General features: G+C 47.0%; 1 protein-coding gene across 5 annotated transcripts in view; it reads left to right on the top strand.

Annotated features, from left to right (window-relative positions):
* Window positions 1-27,310, top strand: part of LOC105006325 (transient receptor potential cation channel subfamily M member 4) — a 112,749-nt gene that overhangs the window by 37,932 nt on the left and 47,507 nt on the right. For 4 of the 5 annotated variants that reach the window (XM_020044418.3, XM_020044420.3, XM_010864791.4 and 1 more), the window contains 5 exons: window positions 4,759-5,094; window positions 14,478-14,579; window positions 19,713-19,841; window positions 20,313-20,442; window positions 21,231-21,376. In XM_020044418.3, the coding sequence (XP_019899977.2) occupies window positions 4,759-5,094; window positions 14,478-14,579; window positions 19,713-19,841; window positions 20,313-20,442; window positions 21,231-21,376 (843 nt within the window). The remainder of the gene's footprint in view (window positions 1-4,758; window positions 5,095-14,477; window positions 14,580-19,712; window positions 19,842-20,312; window positions 20,443-21,230; window positions 21,377-27,310) is intronic. The other variant, XM_020044419.3, reaches the window with a different exon arrangement.

Here is a 27,310-nt window from a genome sequence, read left to right as displayed (position 1 = left end):
GGACACTTGAATGTTTTGATACTGTATCGCTCAACACATTTACAAAATTTGTAATGAGTTCTAAACCCCCAAACTCTCAGCTAGAACCGATTCCAACAAAATTACTCAAGGAGCTATTTCCTGTGCTAGGTCAGCCAATGCTGAACATAATAAATTGCTCCCTTTCCTCCGGATGCGTACCAAACTCACAAAAAATAGCGGAAATTAAGCCTCTTCTAAAAAAATCTAATCTGGATCCCGACATATTAAACAATTATAGGCCAATATTGAACCTCCCGTTCCTCTCAGAAATCTTAGAAAAATGTGTTTCCCAACAACTGAATGCCTTCATAAAGACAAATAACATTTATGAAATACTCCAGTCCGGTTTCAGGTCCCATCATAGTACTGAGACTGCACTCGTGAAGGTAACAAATTACCTTCTAATGGCCTCAGACAAAGGTTCCGCATCCGTCCTGTTGCTTCTTGATCTTAGTGCTGCTTTTGACACTATTGATCACTCCCTTCTCTTAGAGAGACTGGAAACCCATATTGGGCTACGTGGACATGTTCTAGCCTGGTTTAAATCTTATTTATCTGAAAGATATCAGTTCGTTAGTGTGGATGTCATATCCTCTGACAAGTCAAAGGTATGCTTTGGACTTCCTCAAGGCTCGGTTCTGGGCCCATTATTGTTCTCACTATATATGCTCCCTCTGGGCGATGTAATCCGAAATCAAAATATTAACTTTCATTGTTATGCTGATGACACACAGTTATATATTTCAATAAAGCATGGAGAAGCCCCTAAATTAGCTATTTTGGAAGCATGCGTTTCAGATATTAGGAAGTGGATGACAGATCATTTCTTGCTCTTAAACTCAAATAAAACAGAAATGCTCGTTTTAGGACCCAAAAAACAAAGAGCGTTGTTAGCAGATCTCACTGTGAACCTCGACGGCTGCATGGTCGTATCCCAAAAAACTGTAAAAAACCTTGGCGTTACCCTTGACCCTGACCTCTCCTTTGAAGAACATATAAAATATGTCTCAAGAGTTGCTTATTTTCATCTTCGAAACATTGCAAAAATTAGAAACTTTCTATCAAAAACTGATGCAGAAAAATTTATCCTTGCTTTTGTTACTTCTAGACTAGATTACTGCAATGCTCTTCTCTCTGGTTATCCATACTAATTAATAAATAAACTTCAATTAGTGCTGCACACGGCTGCTAGAATCCTAACTAGAACAAAGAAATTTGAACACATTACTCCTGTCTTGGCATCCTTACACTGGCTGCCTGTTAGGTTTAGGGCTGATTTTAAGGTTTTACTCTTAACCTATAAATCAATACATGGACTTGCTCCTACTTACCTTGCTGAAATGATCCAGCCATACATACCTACACGTAACCTTAGATCGCAAGATGCAGGCCTTTTAATTGTACCTAGAATTTCTAAACAAACAGCTGGCGGCAGAGCCTTTTCTCATAGAGCTCCACTACTGTGGAATGATCTGCCAATTAAGGTTAGAAATGCAAACTCAGTGCAAACTTTCAAGTGTCTACTAAAAACTCATCTCTACAGCATGGTTATAATTAGGTGTAGCCTGGCCCGGGGGCGTGAAGGTGACCAGTAGGCTTGATACTGTCCACCCTTGCTGTCTTGCCAGGTGGGCTCTCGTCGCCACTGGGATGCCCTCCCTCCAATGCCTTTCGGGGGAAGAGGCACTGGCTTGTTGTTGACTCTCTATTGCGCACCTGTGCAATTGGGCTGTACGCTGCTAGCAATACTCGGCCCTCATTCAGGGGGGTTGCGGTTGGTGGGTGTCCCTTTGGTTGATGCCTGGCAATGTGGGTGGATTGATTTCCTGCCTGTTGGGCCCTGTCCGGGGCCTCCCCCGGGTAGGGCCACAGTGTCACCGGACCCCCCCGTCTCAGATCCAAGGTTTTACGCTGCTATATTATTGTGCTGGGGGATATGAGGAATGCACTACTAACTTTTCTCAGTCTCCTCCAGTTTTAAATTTTAGGAGGAGATGAGGTCCTGGTCCACACCTGAGCCTGGGTCCTCTCTAGGTTTCTTCCTAAAATTCGACCTTCTTAGGGAGTTTTTCCTAGACACTGAAATTCAACACTACAGTTGTTTGCTCCTTAAGGCCGGGTGTCTCTGTAAAGCACTTTGTGACAACTGCTGTTGTAAAAAGGGCTTAATAAATAAATTTGATTGATAAATAAATTTGATTGAAATATAGCACTTATGGTTTTGACTTTAAAGCTCTATTTGGTCTCATCACTCCAAATTACAGTGTATCAGAAGCTGTGAGGCGTGTCAAGGTATTGTTGGGCATATTGTAACCAGGCTTTTTTGTGGCATTGGCACAGTAAAGGCTTCTTTCTGGCAACTCGACCATGCAGCACATTTTTGTTCAAGTATCATCGTATTGTGCTCCTTGAAACAACCACACCGTCTTTTTCCAGAGCAGCCTGTATTTCTCCTAAGGTTACCTGTGGGTTTTTCTTTGTATCCCAAACAATTCTTATGGCAGTTTTGGCTGAAATCATTCTTGGTCTTCCTGACCTTGGCTTGGTATCAAGAGATCCCTGAATTTTCCACTTCTTAATAAATGATTGAACAGTACTGACTTGCATTTGCAAGGCTTTAGATATCTTTATATATCCTTTTCCATCTTTATGAAGTTCCATTACACAGGTCTTTTGACAGTTCTTTTCTGATGGCTCAGTATCTAGCCTGCTCAATGCATCCACATGATAGCTAACAAACTTATTGACTGTTTATACACAGACACTAATTGCAATTTAAAAAGTCTCAGGTGTGAGAAATTCACCTTTACTTGCCATTTGCACCTGTGTGTGTCACCGTGTGTGTCTGTAAAAAGGCCAAACTATCAAGGGTATGTAAACCTTTGATCAGGGCCATTTGGGTGATTTCTGTTATCATTAAGATTTAAAAAGTACACAAACAGCTATGTTATAATAAATGGCTTCATATGATCACTATCCTTAAATACAATTTAAAATAATTGCATGATCATGCTTATATTTTCTAAATCAATGTCAAAAATTAACAATTACTGCCAGGGTATGCAAACTTATGAGTAACACTAACTAATTGTTTCTGTATTTTATTTTTTGTATACACTTTTGTTTATTTCTTGGAGGGTGCCTATAGTTCTTGAGTTGACTGTAGATGAATGCAAGACATTTGGTTATGGTTGGCCAACTGACAGGAATTTGAGATTAGCTTGTTAAGCAGGTTTGAGATTGGCTTGGTTTGCAGGCACTTACATTTTAGTGGTGACTAAATTTGCATTAGGGTTGATATAGAATGCTCAAAAGAATTAAGGGAACATTTAATTAACACATTGGGTCCCAATGAAGGAAATATATTAAATATCAAAATCTTTACTGTACATTGTGTAATTAGTTGAGAACAAAATGACGTAACAACAGTCAGTGGAAACCAAAAACAACAACCGATTGAGGGCTGGATTCAAACTCACACCGCAAAATGAAAGTAAACAATTGAAATCACAGGCTGTTCCAACTTGGCCACTCATAATTTGACTCAGTACTGTGTATGACCCCCATGTGCCTGTATGCAATCCCGACAATGTCTGGGCATGTTCCAGATGAGACAGCGAATGGTGTCCTTAGGGACACTCGGGCCACATGAGGCCAGGCATTGTCCTGCACCAGGAGGAACCCAGGGCTCACTGTCACAGTGTAAGGTCTGATGATGGATTTCAGGATTTCATCCTGGTACCTAACAGCAGTCAGGGTACTGTTGGCAAGCACGTGTAGGTCTGTGGGCAAAATACGCCACCCCAGACCATCACTGACCCACCGCCAAACCGGTCATGCTGGATTATATTGCAGGCAGCATAACGTTCACCACAGTGTTTCCAGACTCTTTCACATCTGTCACGTGCTCAGTGTGAACCTGCTGTCATCTGTGAAGAGAACAAGGTGCCAATTGCAGACCTGCCAATTCTGGTGTTCTCCAGCAAATGCCGACAGGCCCTCATGCCACCCTCATAAAGTCGGTTTCTGACAGTTTGGTCAGAAACATGCACACCAGTAGCCCACTGGATGTCATTTTATAGGGCTCTGGCAGTGCTCCTCCTGTTCGTCTTGCATGAAGCGCATGTGCCATCCTGGAGGAGCTGGACTACCTGTTCAACCTTAATAAGCTGCAGGTACCGCCTCATGCTACCAGTAGTGACAAGGACTCTAGCAAAACTCAAAACTAGAGAAGAATCAGTCAGGAAGGATAAGGAGAGAGCAACTGTCTGTGGCCACCACCTGCAAAACCATTCCCTTTTTGGGGGTTGTCAAGCTGTTTCCTCTACAGTGCACTCATAATTCAAGTCCCTCTGCAGGTTTTTCATTGAGTATGGGGCGGAAAACTGAAAGGCTTTCTTCCCTGACTCTCTATGTGCCTTTGGTACACTCAGAAGAACAGATTTTTTTGAACGCAGGCTGTATTGAACACTGTCTGCTGCACAATGTATTCACATAAGTAAAAAGGGATTTTTGTGATTATGACCAGTGATTCAGTCTCCACTGAATCATGTTTGTGTATGGATATTTTTAACACACATGGTCCATACATGGTCCATACAGGAGTAAAACATTATAATGTTTGTTCCATGTGGTTTTTCACTGACAAAGTGGAGGGTTCGTACATTTTATGTTGCAGATTGAGTTAATGAAAAAAGCATATAATAAATTTTTCCTCATCTTCTGAACTTCCCACAGTACAAGGACCTAGAAGATTCCATGACGGACGCGCTGATAAATGACAAACCCCAGTTTGTACGTCTCTTCAATGAGAACGGCCTCAACATTGTGGACTACCTAACCTATCAACGTTTGGAAGGCCTGTACTGCTCACTGTCTGACAGCACTCTCACCTATGCATTGCTCCAACGACGCCTCTCAGAGAGGCATGGCCTGGCAGCACCTCACAAAGAGGCAGGATCCCTGGCAACTCTCCCTTCCGCTATGGACCTGGAATCTCCCCTCAAAAGCTCCACAAGCCCTGTCAGCCCCATGTCAAAACCGACCTCACCCAAAGAGCTCAGCTTGTATGAGGTGAGACAGGGTTGCACTTTAGTTTAGAGTACAGATGACTAGTTATTTACTGAGAAATTGGGTAGTACATTGGTCAAATAGGATGGATGAAAGGTGTGAGATAATTTGGTATTTGTGCAGTTGAGATGAAGTTAATATTCTATAAGTGTTTTGTTTGATTATCTATTTCAACTCTTATTTGAAATGACTTTCATGTGTTACCCTCACACAGTGATCATTCCTTGGCTCAGCTCTGAGAGAGTCAAAGGAAGGGTGATGTACTGTACATTGGAAAAGGATCCAATCACAGCTAGGGTTTTTTATCAGAGAGCAGATGATGAGGATATACAATATTTTTGGCATCCCAGAAATTTCTGCTCAGGGAGCTGCATCTCCTAAATCACACTCAGACATTTCCACCATAAATGTCTATAAGTATCACTTTTGCTGATTTGACTAAAACCCAGAGTTCAAACTTGATCTAAATTCCAATTAATATTTTATTACAATAGGCAGAGTGGGTACCTTAAATTCCATGCCCTTGTTGAGTTAAATAACTAGATGTTTAAACCCAAAATGAATTAACCTAATTAAGAGCTGTAGGTGAAAAGACATGCACCGATGAAACTGATTTGTAGTTTGGAGAAACAATGCAATTCTTTAACAAGAAACCAGGCAAGTCTAGTTCATCTGGCCTGCAATAAAAAGTGTTGATCATAGTTGCCCACCCGAGATTCGAACACAGATCACCCATATGACAAGTAATTTCTTTAACCATTACACCACCAAGCTATACATCTGTGAAGTGTCGGTATATCCTCTTGACATTACATCATTCTTTCACGAATTAACATCATGTTAAGTTTGAATATTTCTTTAGACACCATTAAACATTATGTTAAACTGTGTAACATTTCTTATTAAGTTTTCCTCCACCACAAATAGCATTTATTAACTATATTAACTGGTCATTAGGACCAACCCAAAGCTTCAGCTTCTGGTCAAAGGAGCATTTCAACCGCTTCCAACGAGAGACCTCCACAGTCTCAGCGCCTGATTGTAAGTCAGGAACGTTTTTAAGAGAGAAAACATCAGTTGGAGGCAGAGAAACCATCTGCAAAATGGGGGATACAGGACACGTGGCAGCAGCTTTAACAGCCATGTCACAGCGTTACCTTTAGAGACGGAATCAGAGGGGTTAGTATGAGCCTGACATTTGCACACAGAAATGGAGTCCAGTAGTAAGATAGAGTCCAGTAGATTAGCAACTAACCTAGAGTGACAGATTCTTACCAGATGCTGTTAGGAACCCGTGCTGGCGCCACAGAGTACCAAAATCATGCATGACCCCAAAGGCATATCTGCTGTCTGTGTAGATAATAACAGACTGATGTTGGGCCAGAATACAGGCTCTAGTGAGCGCAAACAGATGAGCTGCCTGAGCAGATAGGTGTGAGGTTAATCGAACACTTTCAATAACCTCTAATGCTAAAGTGACGGCATATGCTATCAAGGGCTCCCCATTGGGGGAACGCTGGGCTGAGCCATCCACAAAAAACTCAAGATCAGCATTATCAATGGGTGTGTCTGAGAGGTCGGATCGTGGATTACTGACTTCTTCCACTATGGCAGCACAGTCGTGAGGGTCACCATCAGCATCTGTGGGCAAAAGAGTAGCAGGGTTCAGAACAGTGCATCTCTTTAGCGTAACATGAGACATTGTCAGGAGAATGTTTGGTAGTGCAGTAAACTAGCAGAGTGCAAATGTGCTGTCATAGCCTGTGAGATGAGAGTATGAACAGCATGTGGAACATGAACAGTTTGAGGGCACATGGCAACAATGTCTGCACAAGCCAGAACAGCCTCAGTAGCTGCAGCAACTGCCCGTAGGCAGCAGACCAGAGCCCGAGAGACTAGCTCCAAATGCTTGGAGTAGTACGCCACCGGCCACTGTCTCCCACCGTGGTCCTGTGTCAAAACAGAAGATAATTTAAAAAAATCACAGACAAAGAGGTTAAACAGCTTCACTTGATCTTGTAAACCTAAACAGGAAGAGGTAGACACGGAGTGTTTGAGACGATTCAGGGAAGTCAGTCCGTCAGTGGTCCAAACCATTTTGTCCTTCATGGCCATTTTGTGGGCATGAATGAGATCAGACAGAGGCTGTGTGATTTCAGCAAAGTATTATGGCACCCCTCCCTACCAGGGAATCATGAACAATAGCAATCCCTCCTTCAGCTTTCTTACTAAGAGGGTACTGGGCCCTACTGGGCCTGAACATGGATTTGGGTGTGCCTTTGAGAGGCTGAATGCCCTTTATTTGTCTATTATCAAACTTATATTTAGCCCACAGTGTATCAGGAAGGCCCCGAAGCAGCGGGGAATCAACAACTGGCAATGAGACCATCTGCAATAGAGGCATAGATCTGTCAACACCATGAACAACCCGCTGGGCTGGGCCAGCCCGATATAATGGAACACATCAAACATGCAATGTGGGGGAGAATTTAGAACCATCTTTCATGCTAATCTAATCCTTCACGTCCAACACAGTTTCCAGCCAGGGGCCAGCATCTTCCCAGTTAACTTGATCTGTCTTTGCTATTGAAATGTGGGGTATTCTACCAGTAAAGCTAAACAATGATTGTTCTTTGCTTGTTAATTGGACCGCTAATACACAGTGGTCTGGTCCTATATGCACATTCCTGCATATCACAGTCTCAGTCCCTGGTTTGACGAGCCATTTCTTCTCGTAGTTTAAGTCCCTAACCAATGGGGAGAAATGAGAAGTACAATGCAATCCCGCTTCAGGTATGACCGAAATATTTTGTTTCCAGAGAGAACGCACAATGGAGTAAATTTCACCAAGGTATATAAGGTCTGCATCTGGTCATAAATCCCATGCATAATGCCAATCTGGACCTGTCTGAATGTCAGACAGCATCAATATCTGTGGCTGTGTAATCACAAGACCATCTGGTTCACGGGTAACTTTCATGCCCAATATACACATAAAGTCTCTGCCAGCCAAATTGCAGGGACAATGTAGATAAAATCAATTGGTGTCGAATTGGAATACCATCTACAGATAAAGGCATAGTTAAGGACTCAATCACCTCTACATCAGAAGCACCTACAGTGGGCACAGTTTCACTTGACATGGGAAAATTCAACATGGAGTCATGCATGATAACATTGCAGCACCAGTATCTACTGGAAAACATATGGGCTTACCTTTGATCAGAAGGGTAACACAAGGGGTATCTTTGGACTTTGTAAACCTCCTGAGGAACTGCTTCTTTGAAAATGTGTCAGCTGTCTGCGCTACACTTCAGTCATCCTTAGGTTTACTGAGTGTGACACTGTGTGGTGGTCCCATCTGCCGTCCGCCACCCACAACTTCCTGTCTTTCTGGTTCAGGGCACCCTCTACAAAAGTGACCATATTTACCGCAATTGTAACATGACTGATCTCTTGTCTGGTCCCCACTCCGTCCCTGTCTACCTCTCCCTCGGCTTCGTCCTCCCCTATAATTTCTTCCACTCTTCCCGAAAACCACCAGTTCCTCCCCACTTTCCACCAAATTGCAGACCTTGTCCCTGATAATACATGAGCTTAGCAGCCTGGAGCTTGGTATTTTCCTTTTCTTGTTTGGATGTAGCCGTGTTATCAGCGGACTGCTGCTGCCGTTCTGCATGTTTACAATGTTCAATCACAGTCTGTAGAGTTTCAGTTTTGCTCAAAGCAGGCTGGAGGCCATGCACCAAAGCAGCCTTATATCTGAAGACAATAATTCAAAATCCACTAGAAATAGTTGCAACATAACTGTAAACAGTTTAATTTTAGGCTTATAACGTAGCTATATATAATAAAAGGCATCATTGAAATATATAAGGTCATATAGTTATCAATTTAGTCTGTACATTTTATGTTTAATTTCTGTTTTAATGTTATACTTGTCTGTTCTTTTTCACACACTAGATTTTTAACTATATTGCCTTATACATTTCAATGATGGCTTTTATTGTCATCATCATCATCTTCCGCTTATCCGGGGCCGGGTCGCGGGGGCAGCAGTCTAAGCAGAGATGCCCAGACTTCCCTCTCCCCAGACACTTCCTCCAGCTCTTCCGGGGGGACACCGAGGCGTTCCCAGGCCAGCCGGGAGACATAGTCCCTCCAGTGTGTCCTAGGTCTTCCCCGGGGTCTCCTACCGGTGGGACGGGCCCTGAACACCTTCCCGGGAAGGCGTTCAGGAGGCATCCGGAACAGATGCCCAAGCCACCTCAGCTGACCCCTCTCGATGTGGAGGAGCAGCGGCTCTACTCTGAGCTCCTCCCGGGTGACCGAGCTTCTCACCCTATCTCTAAGGGATCGCCCAGCCACCCTGCGGAGAAAGCTCATTTTGGCCGCCTGTATCCGGGATCTTGTCCTTTCGGTCATGGCCCAAAGCTCATGACGATAGGTGAGAGTAGGAACGTAGATTGACTGGTAAATCGAGAGCTTCGCCTTGCAGCTCAGCTCTTTCTTCAACACGACAGACCGATACATCGACCGCATTACTGCAGAAGCTGCACCGATCCATCTGTCAATCTCCCGTTCCATCCTTCCCTCACTCGTGAACAAGACCCCTAGATACTTAAACTCCTCCACTTGAGGCAGGCACTCTCCACCAACCTGAAGTGGGCAAGCCACCCTTTTCCGATTGAGGACCATGGCCAAAACTACAACATCATCCGCAAAGAGCAGAGACGAAATCGTGTGGTCCCCAAACCTGACACCCTCCGGCCCCTGGCTGCGCCTAGAAATTCTGTCCATAAAAATTACTAACAGAACCGGCGACAAAGGGCAGGGGAAAAAGTCTGACTTACTGCCGGCAATGCGGACCAAGCTCCTGCTTCGGTCGTACAGGGACCTGACAGCCCTTAGCAAAGGACCCAGGACCCCATATTCCTGAAGCACTCTCCACAGGATGCCGCGAGGGACACAGCACAGGCGTGTCAACCAAGACAGCCTCACAACATCCAGAGACTTGAGGTACTCAGGGCGGATCTCATCCACCCCCGGTGCCTTGCCACCGAGGAGTTTCTTGACTACCTCTGTAACTTCATCCTGGGTGATGGACGAGTCCACCTCTGAGCCCTCATCCTCTGCTTCCTCAATGGAAGACGACATCCCCAGTTGAGGTCAACAGCTGCCCACCTCTACTGTAAACAGCTTTGGTAGGGCACTGTTTCCCTCTCCTGAGGCTCCGGACGGTTTGCCAGAATCTCTTCGAGGCCAGCCGATAGTCCTTCTCCATGGCCTCACTGAACTCTTCCCAGGCCTGAGTTTTTGCCTCCACAACCACCCGGGCTGCAGTCCGCTTGGCCTGCAGGTATCCGTCAGCTGCCTCAGGAGTCCCACAAGCCAACCAGGCCTGATAGGACTCCTTCTTCAGCTTGACGGCATCCCTTACCTCCGGTGTCCACCACCGGGTCGGGGGATTGCCGCCTCGACAGGCACCGGAGACCTTACGGCCACAGCTCCGAGCGGCCGCTTCGACAATGGCAGTGGAGAACATGGTCCACTCGGACTCAATATCTCCAGCCTCCCTCGGGATCCAGTCGAAGCTCTGCCGGAGGTGGGAGTTAAAGATCTCTCTGACAGGAGACTCGACAGACGTTCCCAGCAGACCCTCACAGTATGCTTGGGCCTGCCGAGTCTGTCCAGCTTCCTCCCCCGCCATCGGATCCAACTCACCACCAGGTTGACAGCTCCGCCCCTCTCTTCACCTGAGTGTCCAAGACATACGGCCGCAGGTCAGATGAAACGACAACAAAGTCGATCATCGACCTGCGGCCTAGGGTGTCCTGGCTCCCCAGCTCTGCCGCCATGGGTTGGAGTATACCCCGGTGAACGAGAGGGTTGTTTCCCTGCGCCTACGGGTCGGGGATAGGTCTCTCACTGTTGTTTGTGCCTACGGGCCGAACGGCAGTGTAGAGTACCCGACCTTCTTGGAGTCTCTGGGAGGGGTGCTGGAAAGTGCTCCGACTGGGGACTCTATCGTTCTACTGGGGGACTTCAACGCCCACGTGGGCAACGACAGTGATACCTGGAGGGGCGTGATTGGGAGGAACGGCCCCCCTGATCTGAACCCGAGCGGTGTTCAGTTATTGGACTTCTGTGCTAGTCACAGTTTGTCCATAACGAACACCATGTTCAAGCATAAGGGTGTCCATCAGTGCACGTGGCACCAGGACACCCTAGGCCGCAGGTCGATGATCGACTTTGTTGTCGTTTCATCTGACCTGCGGCCATATGTCTTGGACACTCGGGTGAAGAGAGGGGCGGAGCTGTCAACTGATCACCACCTGGTTGTGAGTTGGATCCGATGGCGGGGGAGGAAGCTGGACAGACTCGGCAGGCCCAAGCGTACTGTAAGGGTCTGCTGGGAACGTCTGGCCGAGTCTCCTGTCAGAGAGATCTTTAACTCCCACCTCCGGCAGAGCTTTGACTGGATCCCGAGGGAGGTTGGAGATATTGAGTCCGAGTGGACCATGTTCTCCACCGCCATTGTTGAAGCGGCCGCTCGGAGCTGTGGCCGTAAGGTCTCCGGTGCCTGTCGAGGCGGCAATCCCCGAACCCGGTGGTGGACACCGGAAGTAAGGGATGCTGTCAAGCTGAAGAAGGAGTCCTATCAGGCCTGGTTGGCTTGTGGGACTCCAGAGGCAGCTGACGGGTATCGACAGGCCAAGCGGACTGCAGCCCGGGTGGTTGTGGAGGCAAAAACTCGGGCCTGGGAGGAGTTCGGTGAGGCCATGGAGAAGGACTATCGGCTGGCCTCGAAGAGATTCTGGCAAACCATCCGGCGCCTCAGGAGAGGGAAACAGTGCCCTACCAACGCTGTTTACAGTAGAGGTGGGCAGCTGTTGACCTCAACTGGGGATGTCGTTGGGCGGTGGAAGGAGTACTTCGAGGATCTCCTCAATCCTGCCGTCACATCTTCCATTGAGGAAGCAGAGGATGAAGGCTCAGAGGTGGACTCGTCCATCACCCGGGCTGAAGTCACCGAGGTGGTTAAGAAACTCCTCGGTGGCAAGGCACCGGGGGTGGATGAGATCCGCCCTGAGTACCTCAAGTCTCTGGATGTTGTGGGGCTGTCTTGGCTGACACGCCTGTGCAACATCGCGTGGCAGTCGGGGACAGTGCCTCTGGGATGGCAGACCGGGGTGGTGGTCCCTCTTTATAAGAAGGGGGACCGGAGGGTGTGTTCCAACTATAGGGGGATCACACTTCTCAGCCTCCCCGGGAAAGTCTATGCCAGGGTTCTGGAGAGGAGAATACGGCCGATAGTAGAACCTCGGATTCAGGAGGAACAGTGTGGTTTTCGTCCAGGCCGTGGAACACTGGACCAGCTCTATACCCTCTACAGGGTGATGGAGGGTTCATGGGAGTTTGCCCAACCAGTCCACATGTGTTTTGTGGATTTGGAGAAGGCATTCGACTGTGTCCCTCGCGGCATCCTGTGGAGAGTGCTTCGGGAATATGGGGTCCTGGGTCCTTTGCTAAGGGCTGTCAGGTCCCTGTACGACCGAAGCAGGAGCTTGGTCCGCATTGCCGGCAGTAAGTCAGACTTGTTCCCTGTGCATGTTGGACTCCGGCAGGGCTGCCCTTTGTCACCGGTTCTGTTAGTAATTTTTATGGACAGAATTTCTAGGCGCAGCCAGGGGCCGGAGGGTGTCAGGTTTGGGGACCACACGATTTCGTCTCTGCTCTTTGCGGATGATGTTGTCGTGTTGGCCCCTTCAAGCCAGGACCTTCAGCATGCACTTGGACGGTTTGCAGCCGAGTGTGAAGCGGTGGGGATGAAAATCAGTACCTCCAAATCCGAGGCCATGGTCCTCAGTCGGAAAAGGGTGGCTTGCCCACTTCAGGTTGGTGGAGAGTGCCTGCCTCAAGTGGAGGAGTTTAAGTATCTAGGGGTCCTGTTCACGAGTGAGGGAAGGATGGAACGGGAGATTGACAGACGGATCGGTGCAGCTTCTGCAGTAATGCGGTCGATGTATCGGTCTGTCGTGGTGAAGAAAGAGCTGAGCCGCAAGGCGAAGCTCTCGATTTACCGGTCAATCTACGTTCCTACTCTCACCTATGGTCATGAGCTTTGGGTCATGACCGAAAGGACAAGATCCCGGATACAGGCGGCCGAAATGAGCTTTCTCCGCAGGGTGGCTGGGCGATCCCTTAGAGATAGGGTGAGAAGCTCGGTCACCCGGGAGGAGCTCAGAGTAGAGCCGCTGCTCCTCCACATCGAGAGGGGTCAGCTGAGGTGGCTTGGGCATCTGTTTCGGATGCCTCCGGAACGCCTTCCTGGGAAGGTGTTCCGGTCCCGTCCCACCGGGAAGAGACCCCGGGGAAGACCTAGGACACGCTGGAGGGACTATGTCTCCCGGCTGGCCTGGGAACGCCTCGGTGTCCCCCCGGAAGAGCTGGAGGAAGTGTCTGGGGAGAGGGAAGTCTGGGCATCCCTGCTTAGACTGCTGCCCCCGCGACCCGGCCCCGGATAAGCGGAAGATGATGCAATGCAATGCAATCCAATAATAATAATAATAATATTTCGAAATACTGGATTTTTGCCATAATCATCAAGATTGAAACCAAAAAGTATTGAAATGTTTCACTTTATATGTAATTAATTTAGAATATATGAAGGTGTCAATTTTTGATTTGAATTACGGAAATAAACTTTTCCACGATATTCAAATATTTTGAGATGCACCTGTATAGAATGTTTCTGGCATCTCACAGGATTTTCAACACAGTTTGTCATCCATTCATCCATTTAAGAGTGTGCTCCTAATCTCAGCTCGTTACCCATATAAAAGACACCTGGGAGCCAGAAATCTTTCTGATTGAGAGGGGATCAAATACTTATTTCACTCATTAAAATGCTAATCAATTTATAACATTTTTGACATGGGATTTTCTGGATTTTTTTGTTGTTATTCTGGCTCTCACCGTTTAAACAAACCTACCATTAAAATTATAGACTGATAATTTCTTTGTCAGTTTGCAAACGTGCAAAATCAGCAGGGGATAAGAAAAAAAAATCCCTCACTGTAAGTCTCATGGGTATAGGATTATGTTACTTCTTCATGCCCTTAATATGTTTCCCCTCCTCAAGGTCACATGATTTCTGTTCTAGTGTTAAATGTCTGCATGCGGACCATGAGTCTCAAGGCTCATCAGCCTTCTTCTTTGTTCTTCTCCCAGTCCCTCTTCCTTCGCCAAAACTCCCTTCTCCAGCCTTTTCCTCCGAATGTCTATAAAACCGTTAATGTCTTTAATCTGCTTCATCTAAATGTGAAAAAGTTACCTGTTAACAGACATCTCTTCTCTGACTTTGTCTCTCATCTCACCTCCAGGTTTCAAGGTTATTATGGGACATCATGGGAGATGTTTGTCAGCCATTTTATTATACTCTGCTGGAATTGGATCAGAGCACCAGCACTTGGAGAGCAATGAAGGTAGGGGCTGTCAAAGCTGAATTCCAAATAGTATTCCTATAGAGCTTCTATAGAACACAAAGCTTGTTTTCATAGTGGAACGCTTTTGGTGTTAAACAGCAAACTGTCACGGCTTCGGGGTTTGGATGGACAAGGAGGAGCAGGAGAAGGCGTGGTGGAAGGATCTTTTTAATGGTATCCTCACGAACCAATACAAGATATGTATATACAGTTGACGAAGCGTCGTACAGCTCTTTCAGTAGTCAGAGACAATCACACACAAAGACAGGGGGAGCAGAGGGAACATATATACCGGGGGGAAACAGCGATGATGAGGAACAGGTGCATTAAACGAGACACAGGTGAAATGTATAATGAGACGGTGGTGTCAGAAAGCCGGTGACGTCGACCGCTGGGGCCCGCCCGCTGCAGGGGGAGGTGAACCAGCAGAGGTCGCAGTTGTCACAGTACCCCCCCCTCTGACGCGCGGCCTAAGCCGCGCGACGGGGCCGACCCGGGGGGCGCGGAGCAGGGCGATCCGGCCGACGCTGATGGAAGTCGCGGATAAGGACGGGAGCCAGGACGTCCTTCACCGGAACCCAGCTCCGCTCCTCCGGGCCGTACCCCTCCCACTCCACGAGGTACTGGAGGCCCCCCGCCCGGCGCCTCGAGTCGATGATGGAGCGGACAGAGTACGCCGGGGCCCCCTCGATGTCCAGAGGGGGAGGGGGAACCTCCCGCACCTCACACCCCTGAAGGAGACCATCCACCACCGGCCTGAGGAGAGACACATGGAACGAGGGGTTAATACGGTAGTCGGGGGGAAGGCGTAACCGATATGTTACCTCGTTGACTCTCCTCAGGACTTTAAAGGGCCCCACAAACCGCGGGGCCAGCTTCCGGCAGGGCAGGCGGAGGGGCAGGTCCCTGGACGAGAGCCAGACCCGGTCGCCCGGCCGATACACCGGGGCCTCCCCGCGGTGGCGGTCCGCAGAGGTCTTTTGACGGCAGACAGCGAGCCGGAGGCGGGATTGTACTGCCTCCCATGTGCCCGCTGCCCGCCGGAACCAGTCGTCCACCGCAGGGGTACCGGTCTGGCTCGGCGTCCAGGGCGCCAGGACCGGCTGGTAGCCCAGTACGCACTGGAATGGTGTCACGCCCGTGGAGGAGTGGTGCAGAGAATTCAGTGCATATTCTGCCCACGGCAGAAACTCTGCCCACTCCCCCGGCCGGTCCTGGCAGTAGGACCGGAGGAACCTACCCACTTCTTGGTTTACCCGCTCCACCTGCCCGTTAGACTGGGGATGGTAGCCCGAGGTCAGGCTGACCGAGATCCCCAGGTGCTGCATAAACGCTTTCCACACCCTGGACGTGAATTGGGGACCCCGGTCAGACACGATGTCCTCGGGCACCCCATAGTGCCGGAAGACGTGTGTAAACAGGGCCTCCGCGGTCTGTAGGGCAATAGGAAGGCCGGGCAGAGGCAAGAGGCGGCAGGACTTCGAGAACCGATCCACAACGACCAGGATGGTGGTATGGCCCTGGGAAGGGGGGAGATCAGTCAAAAAATCAACAGAAAGGTGGGACCATGGTCGTTGTGGAATGGGCAAGGGGTGCAACTTGCCCACAGGTAGGTGCCGGGGTGCCTTACTCTGGGCGCACACCGAGCAGGAAGAGACGTATACCCTCACGTCCTTGGCTAAAGTGGGCCACCAGTACTTACCGGCCAGGGCGCGCACTGTTGGCCCGATGCCAGGATGACCGGAGGAGGGAGATGTATGCGCCCAGTAGATGAGGCGGTCGCGGACAGACGCCGGCACATACGTACGGCCCTCAGGGCATGTGGGCGGAGAGGGCTCGTCGCGCTGGGCTCTGGCGATGTCCGCGTCCAGTTCCCATACCACCGGTGCCACGATGCATGACTCCGGGAGCACGGGAGCATCATCCACTGGCCTCTCCTCCGTGTCATGCTGGCGGGACAGCGCGTCAGCCCCGACGTTCTTACTCCCCGGCCTGTAGGTGAGAGTAAACACAAACCGGGTGAAGAACATAGCCCACCTTGCCTGGCGAGGGGTCAGCCTCCTCGCTGCCCGCATGTACTCCAGGTTCCGGTGGTCAGTCCAGACGAGGAAAGGGTGTTTAGCCCCCTCTAACCAGTGCCTCCACGCCGACAGAGCTCGAACCACGGCCAGCAGCTCACGATCACCAATGTCGTAGTTCCGCTCCGCCGCACTGAGCTTCTGGGAGAAGAAGGCACAGGGACGGAGCGTGTTACGACACCCCGTCCGCTGGGAGAGGATGGCACCGAGCCCACAATCGGACGCGTCCACCTCCACGATGAACTGGAGCGACGGGTCGGGATGGGCCAGGACCGGAGCGGTGGTGAAACGGTGTTTCAGTTCCACAAACGCCCGCTCCGCGTCCACGGTCCACCGCAACCGGGTCGCCCCCCCCTTCAGAAGGGAGGTGATCGGAGCCGCGACCTGGCTAAAGCCCCGGATAAACCTCCTGTAGTAATTAGAGAAGCCTAAGAAACGTTGCACGTCCTTAACCGTGGTTGGGGTCGGCCAATTACGCACGGCGTCAACGTGAGGCTCCTCCATAGCCACACCTGTGCTGGAAAAGCGATATCCCAGGAAGGACACAGACGACTGGAAAAACAGACACTTCTCAGCTTTCACGTACAGGTCATGCTCCAGCAGTCGAGCCAGCACTCTGCGCACTAACGAGACATGTTTGGCGCGGGTAGCAGTGAATATCAAGATGTCATCAATATACACTACCACTCCTTCGCACAACAAGTCCCGGAATACGTCGTTGACGAAGGACTGGAAGACTGAAGGAGCATTCATCAACCCGTACGGCATCACTAAATACTCGTAATGGCCAGATGTGGTACTAAAAGCGGTTTTCCACTCGTCTCCTTCCCGGATACGCACCAGGTTATAGGCACTCCTGAGGTCTAATTTAGTGAAAAAGCGGGCCCCGTGCATCCTCTCCACCTCCGCAGAGATCAAAGGGAGAGGGTAGCGGAACGGAATGGTGATCTTGTTCAGCGCCCGGTAATCGATGCACGGGCGCAAACCACCGTCCTTCTTTTTCACAAAAAAGAAACTCGAGGAGACCTGTGACTTGGAGGGCCTAATGTAGCCCTGTTCCAACGCTTCCGTAACGTAGGCGTTCATAGTCTCCGTTTCGGTGCGGGACAGTGGATACACGTGACCCTTCGGGAGTGCGGCTCCGTCAACGAGGTCTATCGCACAATCCCCCAGCCGGTGTGGTGGCAACACAGCAGCCTTGGCTTTGGAGAAAACCGTAGCCAAGTCCCTGTATTCAGGGGGAATGGGCACGGCGGGCGCACTGTCTGGACTCTCCACCGAGGTCGAGCCAACGGAAACACCCAAACACCTACCCTGGCACTTCCGCGACCACCCCGACAGACGTCGACTAGACCATGCTGGGCGATGCGGCTTGGGGAGGTGGAGAGACGGCCGGTGCTGCGGGGTTCCACTGGCTCAGCTCTAGGCGCAGCACCGCTTTCAACACAGTGTCCATCGCGGCGCCTAGGCTGGCCAGCAAGGTTGAGTGTACTTTTACCGCCTCCGCAACACCGGCCTCGCCTGTGGCTCCTTGTTGCTCCATATCCTTGTTGTCGTCTGGGTGTGTGATTCTGTCACGTCTTCGGGGTTTGGATGGACAAGGAGGAGCAGGAGAAGGCGTGGTGGAAGGATCTTTTTAATGGTATCCTCACGAACCAATACAAGATATGTATATACAGTTGACGAAGCGTCGTACAGCTCTTTCAGTAGTCAGAGACAATCACACACAAAGACAGGGGGAGCAGAGGGAACATATATACCGGGGGGAAACAGCGATGATGAGGAACAGGTGCATTAAACGAGACACAGGTGAAATGTATAATGAGACGGTGGTGTCAGAAAGCCGGTGACGTCGACCGCTGGGGCCCGCCCGCTGCAGGGGGAGGTGAACCAGCAGAGGTCGCAGTTGTCACACAAACTCCATAAATGGTTCTTCCTAGAACCCGCTGAAGAGTTTCTATTAAACCCCTCTGTTAATGTTCTACTAATAACTGATAACTTCACTTAGCAGTTTGGACCACTCTTCAGAGGCAAACTGCTTTTCACTCAATCAATCAATCAATTAATTAATCACATACATTTATAAAGCCATTTTTAAATCAGCAGTTCTCTTATTCTACAATGTTTCAGGAGTCTCCTCCACCAACTGTTGTTTTTACTGTTTGCCATAGGTTATGCAATGTACTGTTAGGGAAGACCAACCCATTACACTTAGTCTTTTAGATCTGACAGTGTGTTTCTCCATTAATCATTCCAGGGTCCTTTTAATGGTTTTGATAAGACGTTTTTTCGGCTGGAATACCCACATGAATGTTCCACTCCAACACTTTGAATAATCAGAGGATTTCATTTGGTCTTGAGCACTTTCAAGGTCTATGCCACTAAAATATTTGTTGTATCAGAAATTAACTAGACTTAAGAAGATACAGAAATGTTCTGGGTTGAGACAGTCAAAACACATTAATTCAGCTATAGCCTGGAGTCCCCACATAGAGAAGCATCAGATTCCGGTCACCCCTTCTTTGATTATAAGAGTAATATTTTCTGGTAGGCCTAGAACATATTTGAGAACTTCAAAAAGTTCCTTGAAGAAATTAGAAAAACCTTTAAACAAATAATTCAAGAACCTTTTCTTTTGAAACTGTACCTTTTTTATCCCTAATGATATTTCAAGGAAAGATTGTGCACCAATATTGCATTTGAAAAGTGTTCTCTATAAATAGAAGTGCCCTTTAATATGGACCATATTGACAGTTAAATGAATCTGCTAAATGTTGAATGTTTAGAAATTGTCACAGTGTGTACATCAAGTTTTTGGAACAAACCTTTTCATATTTTGTTTATTGAAAGGACAGTAGGAAGGAAATGCTAGGGAGACGGATATGTAGAGCGAGACAGAGATGAAGGGCTCCATCAGTTGGCTGAGCCATTCGAATAATTGAATTATCAACGCTGCGAAATGAATACCACTTTATTGCTGGCCATTACATTTAACTGTGACTTTTGTACTAACCACTGTGTATTCACTCTATCTCCGGTCTCAATCCTCTCACAGCATGTAAATAGGTTATTACTGGGGGAGTGTTCATACAGGAAGCAGCACTGTCAGTATCCCTGGGCCTCTCTGTTCATCTGGGCTGTCCTACAGAACCGTAGTGAGATGGCTGTCTACTTCTGGGAGATGGTAAATATAATAAAAAATATCTACCAGTTTTACATTTACCTTTTAGCAATCTATGCACTTGAAAGACTTATTGCTTGATGTTTGAAGACACCTAACTCACCCCAAGGAGTTGACAATGCAGGCCTGTCTGGCAGCCCTGTCCGACATACCCTCCACTAATCCCAGACAGTGCCGAGACATTTCGCATTACCCAACGCTAGACTCCCCGACATTGTCAGTATGCTGCAACCAGGATTTAAACTCTTGATCACAATGATATAGCTTTATTCACGAGTGACTTGTGCTATTGTTGAGCTGCTTACAATTATGTATTTTAATGAACAATGTATGCAACCTGGCAATCTGTGGAGAAATTAATGCATCAATTTACCAATGCACAGATATTTTACTTATGATCCTTCACTGTCTTTCTATTCCCTTCATTTTCCCTTGCTCTACACATTTCCCTCTCTGTCCCTCTCTATCCTCCAGGCTGGGGAGTCTGTCCTCGGTGCTCTGGCAGCCTGTAAGATTCTGAGAGAGCTGTCAAAGCTGGAGAGTGAGACGGAGACCAAGCTGTCTATGAAGGAGCTGGCCCAGAAGTTTGAGAACTTGGCCCATGGTGAGTTAGCTCTGTTCTGTCTGTTCTATGACAGTGTCAGCAGAGTTAAGAAAACTTAAACAGCTTTTATTTTGTGAGAGAGGATTACCTGTTAATGCCTAGTAGAGGATCTACATCAGACTGCAAGATAATTTTTTTGTGGAGCTTTTGTGAAGTAGTTTGCTATATGCACTCATCCCCATCGCAGCAGTAAAGCAAATGCAGTTCACAATTTTATCTGGTTGCAGCTGAAATTAGACCTTGTTTATGTAACAATACTATTTATTATCAGGGGCGGGGCTGGCCTTGCTGGCTGTCCCTGGAAGGTTCCGGAACCTGCCAGCCTTCTTCAGGGGCCTTTTTGCGACACTGATGCAGCAGGCTTTGTGCCACAGTATATTATTCAATTAAAAATCTTAATTATTTCGCCTGGAGATGAGGGAGGCTGAAAACTCCAGTTAGCTAGCAATGTTTTTAATGGTAGCCTGCAGGCAAGTACCATGCTAAGAAGGGAACATCAATCTAGAGAATCTTGAGTGCCCCAAAGTGGAGTAAAGCTTGAATCTACCATAAAGTCTACATAGATCTGACTCTGTTCCAATTTTTTTCAGCCTCCCTCATCTCCATGCGAAATAATTAAGATTTTTAATGGAATAATATACTGTGATGTGACCTTTCTATTATCTCTTTCTTTCTCTTCCTCTAGATGTTGAATTTAATTTATTGCTAGGATAGCCCTTTGATGTAGAATCTCATTTACGAGAGTGTTTAGTGTGTGCTTATTTTTCACCCTTTAATCAACTCTCTAGACGTATTCAGTGAGTGCTACCAGAGCAATGAGAGCCGATCTTTCACCCTCCTTATACGGCAGTCTCCAATGTGGGGTGAAGCTACCTGTCTGCAAATGGCCACTGCAGCCGATGCCCGCCACTTCTTCAGTCATGACGGTGTACAGGTCTGTACTAAACCCCCAGGGTTTGTGTCTGAGGGTACATGTGACCTGTATTTTTACATTCATCTTATTAAAACTAACTAGGGCCTTGTTTACCCAGTCTTAGAACCATCTACGAAGTGCTTTTAATAGTGATGGAAGTAACTCCAACATAAATTGTACCCAATATCCTGGACAAGCCCTCATCTCTACACTCCCTACAAAAACAGACCAAAATTATTGTAGCACAATAGAAACCAGGAACTCACAGATTTGCAAAAGAAAAATTAAATAGGTTCTGTTGTGAAACTTGTTATTGTAGGCATTCAAACGGTGCCCAAGGTATGATTGCCAAGCAGCCCTTGAAGGATCTTAAGATTACACACCATGGATGGCCAATAAATGTACCTAATTAAAATTCCCACACTTACAATCCCGTTACAATCTCCAAAAATTTGGGAAGCTCTGTAAAATGTAAGAAAAACCAAATGTATTGATGTGCAAATAATATAAACCTTATTTTCAATTTAAAAAAACTGTACAAAGACAGCATATCAAATGTTGAAACTGAGACATTTTATGTTTTCTTGAGAAATATATGACCATTTCATATATGTCAGCAAAATGTTTTAAAAAAAAGCTGTGACAGAGGCATCAAAAGACTGGAAAAGTTGTGTAATGCAAAAAACATGGTGGAACATCTCATAACTAATTTGGTTAATTGGCAACAGGTCAGTAACATGATATAAAAAGAGGGTATAAGGATATAAAAAGAGCATCCCAGAGAGGATGAATCTTTCATAAGTAAAGCTGGGGAGGGTTTCACCAATCTGTGAAAGACCAAAACCATTGTCTGTGAACACAGTATGTTGCTGCATCCACAAATGCAAGTTGAAACTCAACCATGCTATATATGAACCAGATCCAGAAACGCAGACGCCTTCTCTGGGCCCAAGGTAATTTAAGATGGACTGAGGCGAAGTGAAAAACTGTGCTGTGATCTGACAAATCCATACCATACCATCTTCTTCCGCTTATCCGGGGCCGGGTCGCGGGGGCAGCAGTCTAAGCAGGGATGCCCAGACTTCCCTCTCCCCAGACACTTCCTCCAGCTCTTCCGGGGGGACACCGAGGCGTTCCCAGGCCAGCCGGGAGACATAGTCCCTCCAGCGTGTCCTAGGTCTTCCCCGGGGTCTCCTCCCGGTGGGACGGGACCGGAACACCTTCCCAGGAAGGCGTTCCGGAGGCATCCGAAAAAGATGCCCAAGCCACCTCAGCTGACCCCTCTCGATGTGGAGGAGCAGCGGCTCTACTCTGAGCTCCTCCCGGGTGACCGAACTTCTCACCCTATCTCTAAGGGATCGCCCGGCCACCCTGCGGAGAAAGCTCATTTCGGCCGCCTGTATACGGGATCTTGTCCTTTCGGTCATGACCCAAAGCTCATGACCATAGGTGAGAGTAGGAACGTAGATTGACTGGTAAATCGAGAGCTTCGCCTTGCGGCTCAGCTCTTTCTTCACCACGACAGACCGATACATCGACTGCATTACTGCAGAAGCTGCACCGATCCGTCTGTCAATCTCCCGTTCCATCCTTCCCTCACTCGTGAACAAGACCCCTAGATACTTAAACTCCTCCACTTGAGGCAGGCACTCTCCACCAACCTGAAGTGGGCAAGCCACCCTTTTCCGACTGAGGACCATGGCCTCGGATTTGGAGGTACTGATTTTCATCCCCACCGCTTCACACTCGGCTGCAAACCGTCCCAGCGCATGCTGAAGGTCCTGGTTAGAAGGGGCCAACACGACAACATCATCTGCAAAGAGCAGAGACGAAATTGTGTGGTCCCCAAACCTGACACCCTCCGGCCCCTGGCTGCGCCTAGAAATTCTGTCCATAAAAATTACGAACAGAACCGGTGACAAAGGGCAGCCCTGCCGGAGTCCAACATGCACTGGGAACAAGTCTGACTTACTGCCGGCAATGCGGACCAAGCTCCTGCTTCGGTTGTACAGGGACCTGACAGCCCTTAGCAAAGGACCCAGGACCCCATATTCCCCAAGCACCCTCCACAAGATGCCGCGAGGGACACAGTCGAATGCCTTCTCCAAATCCACAAAACACATGTGGATTGGTTGGGCAAACTCCCATGAACCCTCCAACACCCTGTAGAGGGTATAGAGCTGGTCCAGTGTTCCACGGCCCGGACGAAAACCACACTGTTCCTCCTGAATCCGAGGTTCTACTATCGGCCGTATTCTCCTCTCCAGAACCCTGGCATAGACTTTCCCGGGGAGGCTGAGAAGTGTGATCCCCCTATAGTTGGAACACACCCTCCGGTCCCCCTTCTTAAAAAGAGGGACCACCACCCCGGTCTGCCATCCCAGAGGCACTGTCCCCGACCGCCACGCGATGTTGCACAGGCGTGTCAACCAAGACAGCCCCACAACATCCAGAGACTTGAGGTACTCAGGGCGGATCTCATCCACCCCCGGTGCCTTGCCACCGAGGAGTTTCTTGACCACCTCAGTGACTTCAGCCCGGGTGATGGACGAGTCCACCTCTGATACCTCATCCTCTGCTTCCTCAATGGAAGAAGTGACAGCGGGATTGGAAGGAGTACTTCGAGGATCTCCTCAATCTGACAAATCAAAATTTTAAATTATTTTTGGGAATCATGGACACTACGTTCTCCGAATAAAAGAGGAGAGGTACCATCCGACTTGTTATCAGCGCACAGTTGAATAGCCAGCATCCTTGATGGTATTGGGGTGCATTAGTGCAAATGGCATGGGTGACTTGCACATCTCTGAAAGCACCATTAATTCTGAACAATATATACAGGTTTTGGAGCCACATAGGCTGCTATCCAGACAATGTATTTTTCATGGAATGCTTTGCTTATTTCAGCAAGACAGAGCCAAACCACGTTCTACACATATTACAACAACATGACTCCGAAGTAAAAGACCTGTCACCCATTGAAAACATTTGCCGCATTATGAAATGAAAGATATGACAAAGGATACTGTTGAGCAGCTGAAATCCTATATCAAGCAGGAATGGGAATACATTTCACTTTCAAAACTACAGCAATTGGTCTCCTCAGTTCCCAAACACTTACAGACTATTGTTAAAAGAAGAGGTGATGCAACATAATGGTAAACACACCCCTGTCCCAAGTTTTTTGAAACATGTTGCTGGTGTCAAATTCAAAATGCAAGCATGCAGATTTATTTATATAGCATAGTTCATACATAGAAGCAATTCAGTGTGCTTTACAAAGAAAAAGAAGAAAATACAATAGAATAAAAACAAACACTAGAATAAAAACATTAATAAAATAAGATTGACTCTAACCTCCTTAAATAACAAGGAGGTGCTCTAACCACCCTAGGTGTACTCTAACCACCATAATAATAAAACATAGAATAAGAAAATTAAAATAGAATAAACTCATGCCCATAACAATGAAATAAATACATGACTGGTAGATTGAATGAGGTGGTTATAAAATCTGTAAGGCTAGTAGTGTGGTTAAGTTTAAGCGCTTATTCATAGGCATGTGAAAAGGGAAAAAGTTTGGAGCATGTCTAAGATCTTCTGGTAGTTTATTCCAGTTGTGTGCAGCATAACTGCTAAATGCGGATTCACAATGTTTAGTTTGGACTCTGGGCTCAACTAGATGACCTGAGTTCATGGATTTAAAAGCACTGCTCGATTTTTTTATCTTCAAATATATCAGAATTCAGAAATGTACTCGGGGGCCTAAACCATTCAGTGATTTATAGACTAAAGGCACTACTTTGAAATCTATTCTGTAACTGATAAGTGGCCAGTGCAAGGAATATATTTTAATGGACATGAGTTTTTCCAAAAACTATAACATTTCTCAGTTTCAACATTTGATATGTTTTCTTGATACTATTTTCAATTAAATATAGGGATTAATGATTTGCACATCATTGCATTCTGTTTCTATTTTCATTTTACTCAGCATCCGAACTATGGTGTTGTAGGTTAAGTTCTTATATATGGAGCAAACCAAACTGGAGAAGCCAAGAAATATCTCTTGAGAAAGAAGATCTTAACAGCTTTGTCAATTCTCCATTATCATTTCATGGCATCTGTGGGACTGGACTGGCAACATTAAATTTAAGGGACACAATGACTTTACATGCTTGCCAGTGGTTAAAAAACTGGTGCTGTCAAGCCAAAAGAGGCCCCTTGAAAATGGTGTACTATATCATGTTTGTTCCGATACATTCCCGGTGTCATAAAAACCACTACTATTGGCTTTCGAACCTGAAATTGAATTGCTTACCGATGTATTATTGTGACTCTATTTATATACAGTTAGGTCCAGAAATGTTTGGACACTGACACAATTTTCATTATTTTGACTCTACGCCACCACAATGGATTTGAAATTAAATAACCTAGATGCAATTGAAGTGCAGACTTTCAGCTTTTATTCAAGGGGTAAACAAAAATATTGTATGAAACATTTAGAAATTGCTACCATTTTCATTCACAGTCCCCTTATTTCAGGGACTCAAATGTAATTGGACAAACTAACATTAATCATAAATAAAATGTTTGTCAAGAATCCTTTGCAGGCACTGACTACTTGAAGTCTGGAAGCATGGACTTCACCAAACGCTGGGTTTCCTGCTTTGTAATGCTTTGTCAGGCCTTTACTGCAGTTTTTGTTTGTTCCTGTTGTTTGTTATTTATGCCTTTTTTCTTACACAAATTAAATGCATGCTCGATCAGGTTTAGATCAGGTGATTAACTCGGCCATTGCAGAATATTCAATTTCTTTGCCTTAAAAAAACTCCTAGGTTTCTTTGGCAGTATGTTTTGGGTCATTGTCCATCTGTAAAGTGAAGCGCCTTCCAATCAACTTCGCTGAATTTGGCTGAATCTGAGCAGACATTATATCCTTATAGACTTTAGAATTCATCCGGCTGCTTCTGTCTTCTGTCACATCATCAATAAACACTAGTGACCCAGTGACATTGGAAGCCATGCATGTCCATACTGCCTCCACCGTATTTTACAGATGATGTGGTATGCTTCGGATCATGAGCCCTTCCAAGCCTTCTCCATATAAGTTTTCCTTCCCGTCATTGTAGTACAGGTTGATCTTAGTTTCATCTGTCCAAAGAATGCTGGATTTTTTGGATGTTTTTCTGGCCTTTCTATTCTTGAGGCTTATAAATGGTTTGCACCATGTGGGGAACCCTCTGTATTTGCTCTTGTGAAGTTTTCTCTTTATGGTAGACTTGGGTAATTTTATGCCTACCTCCTGTAGAGTTTTCTTCACTTGGCTGGATGTTGTGAAGGAGTTTTTCGTTACCATGGTAAGGATCCTACAATCATCCACCACTGTTGTCCTCTATGGACGTCCAAGCCTTTGTGTGTTGCAGAGCTCATCCGTGCGTTCTTTTTTTCCTCAGAATGTACCAAACTGTTGATGTGGCCATAATCTCATAATGTTCCTGATATCTCTCTGACAGTCAACTGTCCAATTTCTTTTGGTCCCTTGAAAACAAAATTTTAAATTGCTGTAACTCCTAAACCTCAAATTAAAGAAGTGACACTGAACTTTGAGTCCATATTCATTATTTAACTGTAAATTGAATATATTTTGATAAACAGACAAAATACCAAAACGTATCCAATTATTTCCGGACCTAACCGTATTATTCACAAATAATCAGCATATTGCACATCAAGCCCAAAATGGGAAGTAACAATAAAATGTAGTGATTCTCAAGTCTTATAATGCATTGTTAACACTCGGCTAAGTGTGTGTTGGATTTACACTTCCGCAGGAATGTTGAAACAGGAAAAGAGGAGTGTGTAGAATGGGGGCAATAAGCGGGGATGGCACTTGTCTAACAAAAAGTGAGAGCAAATTTAGATCTGGAACATTTTGACATTGCTTTCAGC

Source organism: Esox lucius, chromosome 11 (genome assembly GCF_011004845.1).
Source record: "Esox lucius isolate fEsoLuc1 chromosome 11, fEsoLuc1.pri, whole genome shotgun sequence".
Classification (NCBI taxonomy): domain Eukaryota; kingdom Metazoa; phylum Chordata; class Actinopteri; order Esociformes; family Esocidae; genus Esox; species Esox lucius.
This window is presented reverse-complemented; position numbering and strand designations above follow the sequence as displayed.